At 44.5% G+C, this 14173-nt stretch overlaps 1 protein-coding gene and 1 non-coding gene across 3 annotated transcripts; both read left to right on the top strand.

Moving 5' to 3' along the window:
- Positions 1-2600: 2600 nt before the first annotated feature.
- BTN1A1 (butyrophilin subfamily 1 member A1) lies at positions 2601-8940 on the top strand. Of its 2 annotated transcripts, XM_060307807.2 has the most exons (6): positions 2601-3071; positions 4872-5153; positions 5978-6127; positions 6619-6639; positions 6738-6764; positions 7164-8940. In XM_060307807.2, exons 1-6 carry the CDS (start codon positions 2825-2827, stop codon positions 7835-7837), a joined length of 1401 nt encoding a protein of 466 aa, XP_060163790.2. In that variant the 5' UTR covers positions 2601-2824; the 3' UTR covers positions 7838-8940. The 2 variants fall into 2 exon arrangements, with proteins under 2 accessions (XP_060163790.2, XP_069902900.1); XM_070046799.1 differs by lacking the exon at positions 6738-6764.
- Positions 8941-11666: 2726 nt separating this feature from the next.
- TRNAL-CAG (transfer RNA leucine (anticodon CAG)) lies at positions 11667-11749 on the top strand. The gene has a single exon. It is a non-coding gene; the product is annotated as a tRNA-Leu (tRNA).
- The last annotated feature ends 2424 nt before the right edge of the window (positions 11750-14173 follow it).

Here is a 14173-nt window from a genome sequence, read left to right as displayed (position 1 = left end):
TGGAGAGCTGATTTCACTTGGAGGGGGCAAAGTCTAGCCAGAGTCATATTTTTTTTTAATTTCATGTGTAATGCAGCAAAATGTTTAATTTACTTTAAACATTATAGATAAGACCAAAGACTTCAAAAGTGTTTCTCATGTGAGTTGGACAGACTGAGAGGCTCTGGTGAGAAGAGGCTGAGAGGAAGGAAAGAGCGAGGCCACTAGATCTTACAGCATTTTCTTGACCAGATTAAGGTGCCTGAACTGGGTGTTGGGGTCACTAAGGAGACATGTAGGGATTTTTAAGCAAAAAGTGACAAGATCAGATTTGTATTTGAGAAAATTCATTCTCCTAGCACTCAGGTGGGTCCACTGGAGGAATTATTTTTTGTTGGTCTTAATCATAGTCCCAATTAAAAGGCAAAGAACAAACGGGTGGTGAAGGGTTTTTGCCACACATATAATACAGGGTTGATGTCTTTAATTTCTAAAAAGTTCATACATTTTGATTAAAAAAGAAAAAAATAAAAGCTCCAGAATCTATCTAGAAAAAAAAAGGCAATTAGCTCAAAAAATTCACTTCCGGAATATATTAAAATATATAAACATGAAAAATGACCAGCCTCATTATATAAACGCATTGTGAAGTAATAATTTGGTCAACATTATCCATTCCATTAGTGATGATGAGGAATAATAGCCCTCAATGCTGGCAGGAATTAGTTGAGAAGGACATCTCGGTTGATGGTGTGATAGGCTTGACATTTCAGGAAGAAACTTTGACGATATGTTCATACCATTTGACCTGATGACAATATTTCTGGGAATTCATCAGAAAGTTTATCAGGAAACTATAAAAGATGTGGACAAAGACTTGTGTATAAAGCACACTATTTATAATAGGCAAAAAACTCAAGATGTCCCACAATCTTGGGAATTATAGGAACATTCAATATGATATTATGTAGCTATTAACAATGTTTCAAATTATATTTACAAAAGTATCAACAATTCTGCCAGAGGCTGTCATTATTTGCTGACATTATGAGTGATTTCTACTTTCAAAAATATACATATTTTTAAATTTTCCATAACGATAAGGGGTTTAACCCAAAACAAGAAATTGCAGGCCTCATGAATTGCTTTTAGGGAAGTAGCTTTGGCAGAGAGACAACTTTGGGGCCCTGAAAACTGAAACACACAAATGTATTCCTAGCCTATCTTTAATTTTCAACTCACATAAATAATAATAGAATAACAACTTTCTCTCTTCTAAATCCCTATTATATGCTAAGCACTTAACATGCTTAATCTCATTTAATCCTTGCAACACCACTCAAAAGAAGGTATTATTAACAATACTCCCATTTTAGAGATAAAAGAACTGAGGCTTGGAGAGGTGAATTAACGACCCAAGGCTTTACATTTTCTTTTAGTGTTTTCTTGAATCCTCTTTCTTTTTTGCCCTGTCCCCTTCTGTTTAGCCCAGGTCATCAATGCATATCCTGATTTCTCAGCTGAAGACCACAAATCCACAGACCTTTTCCTCTCTAGAAAACTTTTTTTTTTCCCCCAAAGTAAATACATCAGGGACCTGGGGGCAGGCTTTCCTGAGAGCACTTCCCCCTTCCTCCTCCTTTAACTTTTGCCCCTGGGGCCACAACCAACTTTCTCATTTGGTAGCAGAAGCTTGTTGGTGCCTTTTCCTCCAACATCAGAGGTCAGTATCTGGGATTACTCTCACCCCTTGAGAGAGCCAGCAGCCAGGAGGCATTTTCTCTCCCCCTGGCTCCTTCCTCCCTAGTCCTAGGCCCTCTACTCTTCAAGCCCTTTAGCTCTCTTCAGCTCCCCTTTCTTGTTCTATCTGCTCCCAATCTTTCTTCCTTTCTCCTCCAACTTATTCCCCTGGTCTCCATCTCTACCTCCATCACTGTATCTTGACTATCATTGCTAAAAGCAAATGCCAAATTATTGTATTTGAAAGAAGAGGTTTTTTAAGGCAGTGGTTCCAAGGTTCTTCTATTTATATGAAACCCATTAATGGGTACTATGCCTCACAATTCCCTTATCCTAAGTCTCTCTTGGGGATTCAGGGCCCATTTTGTTGTTTTATACAGACAAGATTGACCAGACTTAGGGTGGTCGGTGAGAGCGTGCTGAGGGCCGCCTGGACTGAAAGTCTGCCCTGTGGGGGGAGGTAAGGAGGAAGCTTCAGGTGCAAATGACTCTTTCCAAGTTGGAAAGAAGTGCTGGGAGGACGCTGGGAGAACAGTGTCTCAACAACCCATAGCTATCTCCTATCCGTTCATCTGTCTCCTAGGTTGAAGCTCCTGACAAACTCCAGTCCACCAGCACCTTGCTGCCCACAAAGGCTGGAGATGGCAGTCTTCCCAAACTCCTGTCTCCCTGGGTGTCTGCTCGTCTTCATTCTCCTCCAGGTGCCCGAGCTGGATTCTGGTAGGTCTCCCCTGTCTCTCTCTCTCTCTCCCTCCCTCTCTCTCTCTCTCTCTCTCTCTCTCTCTCTCTCTCTGGCCTACAAGGTTGAAATTTCTCAGTAATTGTAAACAATCCCATTTGGTTCTCCTTAGCGACTTCCATAAGGGTCGAGATGGGCTCCCTTGGGCTGTCGTAGGAATAAGAGAAATGGTGGGACAGTCTCCGCCCTTCGGCGGGATCCTGGTCTGTATCAGTCCTCATCTCCCACCTCCACATTCTGTCTGACCCTCCTGGTTTTTTGGCAGCTCCCTTTGACGTGATTGGACCCCCGGGGCCCATCCTGGCGGTGGTGGGTGAAGATGCCGAGTTGCCCTGTCACCTCTCCCCCAACGTGAGCGCCGAGCGCATGGAGTTGCGGTGGTTCCGAGAGAAGATCTCTCCCGCGGTGTTCGTGCGCCGGGAAGGGCGAGAGCAGCCCGGAGAGCAGATGGCCGAGTACCGGGGGAGAGTGACGCTGGTGGAGGACCGCATCGCGGAGGGGCGCGTCGCTGTGAGGATACAGGACGTCAAGGCCTCCGATGATGGGGAGTACCGATGCTTTTTCAGGCAGGACGAAAACTACGAAGAGGCCACCGTGCCTCTGAAGGTGGCTGGTGAGCAGACCGGTTTTGACTTTCTCCGGTGACTCCATGAGGGATATATTTTCCTATGGATCTGTTATTTGGAAGCCATCACATTCATTCCCCAAATCCCTTTTAGGCTGGAAGAGGTTGGCAGGCCTAGGGTAGGAGATGAGTAGGAAGGGGGTTTGAGTTGACAGTGGAAAGGGAGCAGCGGAATTACCTTTCTGGACGGAGCTTTATTTCAATGATGTCCTGCCCTTCTCTCTCAATTATAGCATAAGCATTTCCCCATGTTATTAATTAAAGAAGTGTAAGATGCAATGACTGTATAACATTCTCTTCTATTAATAGACCATAATTTGCTTGATCAAAGCCCAGAATGAACCATTTCAGTTGTGTCTATTTTTCACCATTACATTAAGGCTGTGGTGAGCAACCCCAATGCATACTTTGACGCCGCTTCATGGATTAGTACCCAAAGGCCAATTTCCTAAAATCATGGAGCATGGCTGCTTGTTAAGGGTCTTGATCTACCTACAAAAGTTTTTGTTTTTGTTTCCTTTTTCCTTTCAAGCCAAATTTCAGAGTAAAACAACAAGGAAAATGGTAAACACTCAGGAGGAAAGTATACATTGAGGTCTGACTTTCCCACTTGGCATCAAACAGACCTCTTTCTGAGCTATATTTCCTACTGTAAAACTGGGAAAGCACCACCTCTCAAGCAAGGTTTTGCAGAAATGAAATGAAATGAGACAATATATGAGAAACTGCTTGGTCAATTCTAAAAGCATTATGTACTTGTAAGATATTATTACTGTGCCTCGACTGCCCTACAATGTATACTATACAACTATATTGCTTTTCATGTATGTAGTCAAATAAATATAAAGTTTGAAAAATACCTGGGTGAAATCTGGGTCCCTGCCTCATAACAGAGTGCCCCACGTGGCAGCATCATATATAACTCATATTTCCTTTTTAGGGAAGTATCTTAAAGGTTGGTTATAAAGCCCTAGAGATTTGATAGCATAAACTGTCATTGTTACCTTTTCTGAGTGATAGACACCTTTGAGAATCTGCTGAGGGTGGTGGCCCTTTTCATGAAAAGAATACACATTTTCACGTACACGCACAACTTGGTATATGGATTTCAACCAATAGTTGTGGATATGTGTTTAAGAACTCTTCTCTGAAGCTAGCCGTTTTTCTGTACTTTGTGGAATTGTAAGAAAATAATTAGGCTGAACAGAAAGGAAAAACAGCTTCCTGTTGATTTACGTCAATTTAATTGGGGGGTGGGGGTAGATGAGGTTGAAATCATTCAAGAAAATTCCTGAATCAGTATCACAGGTAAGTGAAACTTAAATTGTCAACTACAATCTCAGTGCAAAGAACCTCCAATCCCCCTTCTCCTCAAGGATACTCCTTCTCTGTTTATCCTTACATTCTCAATCCTAGCCCTTTTCCTACCCAAAGCCTTCTCATGATACTTCCAACCACAGAGCTCTCTCCCATCTCTGGAGCTCCCAGCCTAGACTCACTAACCCACCCCTAAGCCACTGGGCTTGCTGTTCCCGCTGACCGGACCCCTTGTCTGTCCACCAAACTCCTGCCCACAATTCCAACACTAAATCCCAACACAGCACCCCTCTCTGATAAGATGTATTCTTTTATTGATACCTCTGTTTCCTTGTGTAATAAACTATGGAGATGAGTCCCCCTCATCCCCAGTTCCCTTGGGTTTCTCTTTCTCAAACTACGTAGCCCTGTGGTTATAAGCCTCCCAGAAGGATGTCCGCTAAAGGAGTAAGTTGTCTCCTTTCTCCATAGCTCTGGGCTCTGATCCTCACATCCACATGGAAGTTCAAGAGAGTGGAGAGATCTGGCTGGAGTGTACCTCAGTGGGATGGTACCCAGAGCCCCGGGTACAGTGGCGAACTCCCAAGGGAGAGGAGTTTCCATCCGTGTCAGAGTCCAGGAACCCTGATGAAGAAGGTCTGTTCACCGTGGCAGCTTCAGTGATCATCAGGGACACCTCCATGAAGAATGTGTCCTGCTGTATCCGGAACCTCCTTCTCGGCCAAGAGAAGGAAGTAGAGATTTCTATACCAGGTCAGTGAAATCAGTGCTAGGTTCCTTTTTGACACAGCTTCAGGGCCACATCACATGGGACACCTGCCCGGCTGTAACCTCATGGCAGACTTGTCTATTTTCCTCACCTTAAGCTTTCCCCCACCTAAACTCTTGCCCACCAAGCCCCACCAGCCTCACTAGAAGAGTAGAGATTCTGAAGGCATAAATTTTACCTAGATCTCATACAAATTCCAGATTTTCTATCTTGGGAGATATATCTTGGTAGAGAAGCTTTGTCTCTGGGGGGGTCTTCTGGATCTAACTAAATTAGTTCTCCTGTTTCCACCCTTGCCTTGCCTTCCTCCCCATTCCATGCTAGAGCTCTGTCTAAGTTTCCAGGGTCCTCAGGGAAGCAAATCTTCTCATTATTCCTTACACACTATCTCTGGTTCAGGCAGGAACTTTTCCTTATTCTTTGGTCATTGAGTCCCATTCTGTTGCACTCAGATGTGACATTTCCCCTTCCTTATTTACTTCCCTCAACCCCTTGGCTCCCATCCTGCATTGATAGCTAAGGAGAAATTTCCATGAAAACAGGAATTCGTCCATTATATTTTTTATCTCACAGGTCCTGTCCCCAAATGACTCTTGTTCATCTTCATTCCTCTCTTTCTCTGCTCTCTGTTACCTAAGATCAAAATTTATCTGAAAAGCTCAGAGTGGCATTGGAGGGACTATTTTGCCATGGGAGGAATGTGAGAGGTCCAGGTCATCCTCTCTTCCACCCCCTTTTGGAGTCAGGAGAGGAGCTGGACTTGCTCTGAGCTTCTCAACAAATGTCCTTCTTGGGGATTTTGTTTTAGCTCCCTTCTTCCCAAGGCTGACTCCCTGGATGGTGGCTGTGGCTGTGGTCTTGATGGTCCTAGGATTTCTCACAATTGGGTCCATATTTTTCACTTGGAGACTATACAAGGAAAGATCCAGACAGAAGAGGCATGAATTCAGCTCTAAAGGTAAGTCATAGAATCCCAGTCTTCTTTTTGGGAATGCTTCCAAGTGGGGTTGGATCCAAGTCCTTTAGGATGACTGCCAATGGGAAGATAATTGATTCTAGAATTCTGAAAGTCAGAGGGGATTATAAGGCTCCTGAAGTCAGTGGCACCCAATATGAAGAATAACAGAGGTTTGGGGTACAAGACGAGTCAAAACCAGTTCTGAGAGAATAGACCTGATGTTTATTCACTACTCACCTTCAGACTCTATCCTTACTTTTAACTTGGTTTCCCAGTAACGACTAAAGATCTGATTCCAAGCCAGTAGGAACTTCCTGCATACTTCTTAGAAAACAAAACATAATCCCTGTTCTTCATTTATTGATAATGCTTCAACAATCAGGTAGTCATGAAGTAAACAGTTACTCCTTTGTGTGTTTCTTACACCTGTTTTGTCCCCTCCCTCATGCCCACTCTAGAAGGTCACTAAGGTATTTCTGTTTGTTTTCCAGAGAAACTCCTGGAAGAGCTCAGTAAGTTCTATCTTCTTCTAATTATTTCATCCACAAGGTTTTCTCTCTCTTATTATAAAACGTGTCAATAACACTCTTTCCCTCCTCCCCCCTTGCAGAATGGAAAAAGGCTACATTGCATGCAGGTCAGTGACTCTAAATATCTCAAGGGCTCCGAGGAGCTACCTTTCAGGGATTCAAAGTCCTACAGTACTTGGAAATAAAAAACACTAACATATTTTAGTGATGGGGATATAGAGGGGATAGACGATGGCAAATGGCCTCAACGTTTTCCGTGAGGCACACAGAGGGTCCTTGGAAGATGGCTAGAAGACAAGTCCCCTCTGACAGGGTCCCATGGGGCACGGGGGGCAGTCAGTTCATACATCACCCTGTGGCTGTGGGTGGAAGAGGGGACTAGAGACAGCTGAGCAGGCCACGCAGCTCTCTTCCGGAGGAGACCTGTCAACTGCTAGAGCAGTGTCCCACTTCTTTCAACCTTTAACATTCACTGATATTCAGACTCACTTTCTCTCTGTCTCTAGTTGATGTGACTCTGGATCCAGATACCGCCCACCCCCACCTCTTTCTGTATGAGGATTCAAAATCTGTCCGACTGGAAGATTCACGTCAGAAACTGCCTGAGAAACCAGAGAGATTTGACTCCTGGCCTTGTGTGTTGGGTCGTGAGGCCTTCACCTCGGGGAGACATTACTGGGAGGTGGAGGTGGGAGACAGGACTGACTGGGCAATCGGGGTGTGTAGGGAGAACGTGATGAAGAAAGGATATGACCCCATGACTCCCGAGAATGGGTTCTGGGCTGTGGAGTTGTATGGAAACGGGTACTGGGCTCTCACCCCCCTGCGGACCCCTCTCCCATTGGCGGGACCCCCCCGCCGAGTTGGGATCTTCCTGGACTGTGAGTCAGGAGACATCTGCTTCTACAACATGACTGATGGATCCCATATCTATACTTTCTCTAATGCCTCTTTCTCAGGCCCCCTCCGGCCCTTCTTCTGCCTGTGGTCCTGTGGTAAAAAGCCCCTGACCATCTGCCCAATCACTAATGGGCTTGAGGAAGTCACAGTAGTTGCTGATCCCAAGGACCTTTCTAAGGACATCCCACTCTCGCCCACAGGGCAGGACTCTGCCTCTGGGGATACAGACACCCTCCATTCTAAACTGATCCCTCCTCAGCCCAGCCAACGGGTACCTTAAGGAATACCCCAGCTCAACCGCTTCCCTTCGCTCTTACCCCCTTCTCTATCACCCCCTGGGGCTTCATCAGCCAGCTGTACCCAGCCCCTGTTTCTTCCTGTTGGGTAGGGATTAATTAATCTTGAGAAGGTTGTGTTGCTGCTGATAGAGTGTGGGGTGTAGGACCTTCCTAATCTGTTTCCGTTTCTGTTTCAATATTCAGGGGGCGGAGAGGGGACTCCAACCGCTTCTCGCGTTCTCCTGGCCCTTGAGGCCAAAGCCTATAGGAAGGCACTTGAAGCTCAGGGATCAAGATGGGCTTAGGCTGGCCGAGGGTTGTGACAGAAACATCTTGGTGTCCAGAATAGGAATATGTACAGGAACAGGTTTTAGGCAAGCAGAAAACCCAAAGGATCCTGGGAAGGGAAGATCCGAGGCCGAAATCCCATAAAGGAACTTGCGGGGGAAGTCATGATAGAAGAAAGTGAGGTGAACCCAGGCCATTGATGGACATCTGGCCTGCCCCTAGAGTTTTAGGGCCTATATGTCAAATTTTTTAAGTCATATCCCCTGGGGTGGATCTGAGCAATTGGCAAGGAGAGTAAAGAAGAGATGAAATGAGCAGGGCTAAGGGATCAGACAGAACGTTTGATAGAGGGGAGAATTTTAGATAAAATTCAAAGGTTGTGTTCACAGCCATGCCTCGGCCCTGTTCCCCTCTCTGCACCCGTGTTTCTCCCTTGCCTGGGGCTCATCTCAACCTCACTTTGTTGACTCCACAAGTCTCAGGTTCTCTTCTTCTTTTTGATCTAGAATCTCTCCATTTCAGAGGCATTTCCAGGCATCATCGTTCAGTAAGATCACCACTTTATCAGCCATTGTCTCAGCCTCAACCCAACATTTGGTTTAGACCCTCCACCATACCTTTAATTAGCTTTGACCACCACCCACTTCCACACTGCACCACCAATCGCTGTCTCCCCACCCAGCTTTCCTACACGCTGCTTCTCCTCAGGGTTCCCTGAAGGCTGCACCATTGTGTCAGCACAGCTGGATTGATCGCAGTTGTCTGTATTTGCATTTCCCTATATAAGTGTGTCTTGTCTTCCCAATAGACTGCATATTTACCCAGGCTCCAACCTTCCATTTCCACTGGGTTTTCCAGTTTCCAGGATAGATGTCGCCCATGGTCTTAACCTAATAAATAAGTCTGTCTGATTGCTGAAAACAGCATCTGCACCTTCCTTTCTTTATCCCAACAAGTGGAACTGAAACAAAAACAGAGGAAAGAAACCTGCGTGGGAATGCAGTGAGCCAAAGCAGTGTGGTTCTGTTTATCCAAGACCCATCCCCAGACCTGATGGCAGTGGGCTCACCAGGGAGGGGGCTATTGTCCCAGGACTGTCCAGCTATTTACAATAAGGCCACAGTGCCAATGGCCACCCGCCCTTAGCCTCTGGAGGAAATGTTTGGGAAATTTTAGTGGTGGTGCCTCATAATTGGAAAAACAAACAAACTTGGGTGATCTTTAAACCACCGTTCCAGAGGAAAGGCCCTTTGGATTCCTACTCTGAAGGCCCTGATAGTTCAGTGAGATGCCCACTTTTCCCTATTTGCCCCAAGCAAGGATCAGGAATAGTCCCCCTCACAGAGGGTCTGACCTTAATGCAAATCAAGCAGTTTACGGGCTTCCCTGGTGGCGCACTGGTTAAGAGTCCGCCTACCTATGCAAAAAACACAGGTTCGTGCCCCGGTCTGGGAATGATCCCACATCCCACCGAGCGGCTGGGCTCGTGAGCCATGGCCGCTGAGCCTGCGCATCTGAGCCTGTGCTCCACAACAGGAAAGGCTATAACAGTGAGAGGCCCACACACCAGAAAGAAAAAGAAGTATTCATTTGTGTTCAAATTGTACTTTTAGAAAGTAAAAAAGTTCAAAAAACAAAGAAACAAGTTCAAGAAACAAAGTCCGAAGTTCTTTAAAAATACTTGAGAACCTCAAGCAGTTGTTTTGCTAGTTTAATGTACAATGTGTATCCTGAAATGTATATGTAAAATCTCACTCCGAATAGATGGGGCTGCCACAGGAACCCCTCTCTGAGAGTAGAAAGAGAACTCGTCATAGGTTTTAATTACTTCTGCGACTTCTCTCCCCTTCCTATTTCCTCATGATCTTCAAGGAAAATGGTTACCAAACACAGTACTGAGCTGGTAGTAGATTCTTAGGAAACATCTGTGTCCACCCCCCTCCCAGGTTTAGCCTCTTCACATGAGGCACTTATCTGATGAGCCCTGAGGCTTTCTTTCCAGCTGGCACCAGCTACCAGTGCCTGGAAGAAATGAACAGTCTTGGTCGTTCTGGCTTTATTTTCAAACCTTCCAAAAGAGAAGAAAGGTGGCCTTGCTGATGCTTTGCCAAAGCCCGTCTTAATCACCTGAAGCAGAATCGGTGATACTGTGATTTTAGAAGCACCAAAAAGGCGTCTCTTCCACCACTGCAAATAATTGTAGTATTTCCAAGGCCTGAGTTTCTTTTTTAACCAGAAACAAAAACCTCTCACCCCACAGCTAAAGATCAGCCCCAAAACGCAAATGCTACTGAAATGATAGTGATAGACTTCATTTCACACACCAAATGCCAACTCTGGTCATCACATGTTTGAAAGGGCCTGCCTCTCTTTAACAGAGATTCTGTGAGATAGTTGAGCTCAGACATTCAAATTAAGAGAAAAATAACTGTACAACTTCTATCATCCCTTATCAACAACAACTGTTCCGCGCCATCTCTCTGCATATCCCAATTTATCTATCTGTCCCTTCTGCCTCCAGACCCACTCAGGTCTCCTCAAAATTCCTTCTCAAAACCTCTGAGTCCACTCCCAACCACATGCACATTTACTCTCATTTTAAAATTTAAAATGGAAATAGCCTTTTTCCTTGAATACATACGGAAGTTCATTTAAAAAAATAAAAATGATCAAAATCTCATCACTCAAATATAACCGATGTCAAAATTTGGGTTTATCCTCTCCTTAAAAAAAAAAAAAAAAAAAAAAAACTGTATCTCCATGGTTTAGTTCCAAAGACCTAAACTAAATTCTCTTTGAGGAGTGTTCCATACCAATTAGAAACTCTTTGTGGTACAGATCTGGTAGCTTTGCTGGACATAAACAGAGATTTAGGAAAGCCATAAGAATTAATGGAAGATAAAGCGATACAGTTGTAGAAAGTGAAAGGCAGAACAGGTCTCAGTTTGAGGCCTCCTTTTGAGAACAGTATAACATCCATACAGAAAAGTCCACAAATCCTCAGTGTACAGCTGGATAACTCGGAACAAGAAGCAAGACACCCGGACACCCTTACACCGGTCCCCAGGGTAACCCCAGCGGGGAGATTTACAGCAGAAAGGACAGGAGGGAGGAATGAGCGAGCGCCCGAGAGGGCTGGGCCTCGGCGAGCAACAAACTGAATAAATAGCCTAAAACCTCCTGGGAGCAGGTGTCAATTTAAGTAAGGCAACTTCAGCAACGTGGGTGCCATTATTTGAACAAGAATTCTGTCGAGAATGGAGAAAAAGTTCCCTTACTCTTGGGTACCCAGGCCCGCGCCGCCACGCCCGCGGCAGCCTGGAATCGAATCCGCTTTCATGCAGAAGACGCCCCCCGGCGGCCCCGGCAACCCGGCACTTATCCTGCGCTTCCACCCACGGTCGGCGTCCGGGTCCGTTCGCAAACCTGTGGTTTCGCTTTTTAACCGAAGAATTTCCACATCCTCAGGGGGAAAAAAAAAAAAGTTAACTAGCGTTGAGGTAGACACGGAAATGAAATCCGAGTGTCACTTGCGAACAGCGAGTCAGGATGGCCGAGCGGTCTAAGGCGCTGCGTTCAGGTCGCAGTCTCCCCTGGAGGCGTGGGTTCGAATCCCACTCCTGACAGTTCGTTTTTCAAACTATTCAACGATTGTATGTGTATCACATTCTTCCATGTTCACCTCGTGGATTCATCCTTTTTTTAAAAAAATAAATTATCCGAAATAAAAAAATTAAAATATTTTAAAAAAAGAATGAAAGCACTCTGTACCCAGAACACAATTTAAGATCTAGTCATTGTAATCTCATCTCCTTTCACTGTCTCTAGTTGTCTGTCCCTCTCTCTCTCCTTCACATTCAAGGAGTCGGATGAATGTTACTCCTCAATTATTTATCACTGATGTCCACAGGGCCCTTCATTTGTTTTATTTATTTATGGATTCCTTTTTAATTGCCTTTCAATTTCATTTTTCGTCTCCCACCCCCATAAGAAATCACTGGAAAGATCATCCTTTTCTTTCTTGCTATATGTTTTTGTAGAACATGTATTTTTGGTTTCGGTACATGCGTTTTTAATTTACATAAATGACACTGTGTCATATATCTCATTCTATTTTTACTTTGTCCCTTTCATGCCACGGTTTTGTGTGTGTGTGCCAGTTTTTCAATCTGTGTTGCTGTGCGTACCTCTAGACCCCATCTAGAACTATTATTTTTAATTATTGCACAGAGGTCTGCAGTGTGTGTCCTCACCCAGGATGACTCCCAGATTAGGTCCAACACCCTCCCACCACAAATAAGGGTGCTATCAATGAACATCTTCCTATGTATTACATTATGAAGCTGTGTAAGATTTTCTGCAGGATTGACTTGCAGGTCATGAGGGTCTGAGAGTTTACAAATTTTGCAGTTCAGAACAGCACCCAGGACCCAGGACCCAGGAAGGGAGATTTAGACACACACGAATTCATGTTTAGTGACATCTCCAGAAACATCCCTCAAATTCAGTTTTCCTGACGTCCAGCCCGCTTATTTTGAGCATTAATACTACAGTTACAAATATTAACCTACAGTGTTTCTATTCTGAACTCAGAACTTGGATAGTGAATATTATTTGTACATAATTTATTGCAAAGCCCCCCAAAATCAAAAACCTCAGGTGACTGGAATTTTCTCCTCTCCATTCCTTTTTTAAAAAAGAAATCTAATCTAATAACAGGTTACAAAGGCAGAAAATAGGGTGAATGTCTTATGATTATTGATATTTAGAATTGTTCTGCCCTCTCTCTCCTCTAAATTCCTCAGAACTCACAGAAAGGTTCATACATACACTAAAAGAAAAGGGAATTGGTATGTCTTAGAAAGATGGTCATTAGCAAGGCTAGAAAAGAACAAACAAATGAAGTTTCCCTTTATTGCCTAGGTGACCACATATTGTCCATTTCTGCCCATTTAGGGTCCCCACGTGGGCCCTGGAAACATGAGAAAGGAGGAAACGGCAAATAGGCACAACTCCTAGGGTAATAGGAGAAACACTCAGAAGTGCCTGGAGGGTCACTAGGTGGGTCCAACGCTATTCAGGCTACCTGGGCTCTGCCACTTACGAGCTATATGACCTTCCAGGCAAATGACTTCGTATCCCTTGCCTTGGTGACTTCCTCTTTAAAATGGAGGAAATAATTGAAACTTACCCCATATGTATGCTGTGAGATTGCATGATTTGGTATATACAAAGAGCTTGGCAAATAATAAAGGCCTGATAAATCCCAGGCATAAATGCCTAACAAATCTTTTTGTTGTTGTAATTGAGCACCCACTGTTTGCCAACGCCTGTGAACAGGACAGGTGCAGCTCCTACCCCAAGGAATAGACATGTCGGCAGCAAAAACAGGTATGGAGCAAGTAGATGAGTGTTGCTACCCAGGAAGAAATGGGAAATAAAGACCCTTTTAGCTGTACATCTCCATAGGAGAATCTCAGCAGCCCAGCTAGAGGTCCCACTTAATCCACAACTTGTAAATTCAGGTTCCATCCATACTGCTTTGGTAATGTATGGTCTTTTCAAAAGAAAACACGAAACACTTGAGACTTATCAACTGTCAAACCAAGTCCAGCTGTGGTTTTCTTGATGCCATAAATCAGCAATTCCCAACCTTTTTGGCACCAGGGACTGGTTTCGTGGAAGACAGTTTTTCCAAGGAGGGGGGCGCGGGATGTTTTCAGGATGATTCGAGTGCATTACCTTTATTATGCACTTTATTTCTATTATTATTACATTGTAATATATAATGAAATAATGATACAACTCACCATAATGCAGAATCAGTGGGAGCCCTGAGCTTGTTTTCACTTGTCAGTCACTGATAGGGTTTTGATATGAGTCTGCAAGCAATTGACTTATTATGGTGTCTGTGCAGTCAGACCTCTCTGCTAATGATGATCTGTATTTGCAGCCGTTCCCCAGCGCTGGCATCACCGCCTCAGCTCCTCCTCAGACCAACAGGCGTTAGATTCTCATAAGGAGTGCCCAACCTAGATCCCTCACTTGTG

The sequence above is a fragment of the Globicephala melas genome, chromosome 11 (genome assembly GCF_963455315.2).
Source record: "Globicephala melas chromosome 11, mGloMel1.2, whole genome shotgun sequence".
In the NCBI taxonomy this organism is placed as follows: Eukaryota; Metazoa; Chordata; class Mammalia; order Artiodactyla; family Delphinidae; genus Globicephala; species Globicephala melas.
This window is presented reverse-complemented; position numbering and strand designations above follow the sequence as displayed.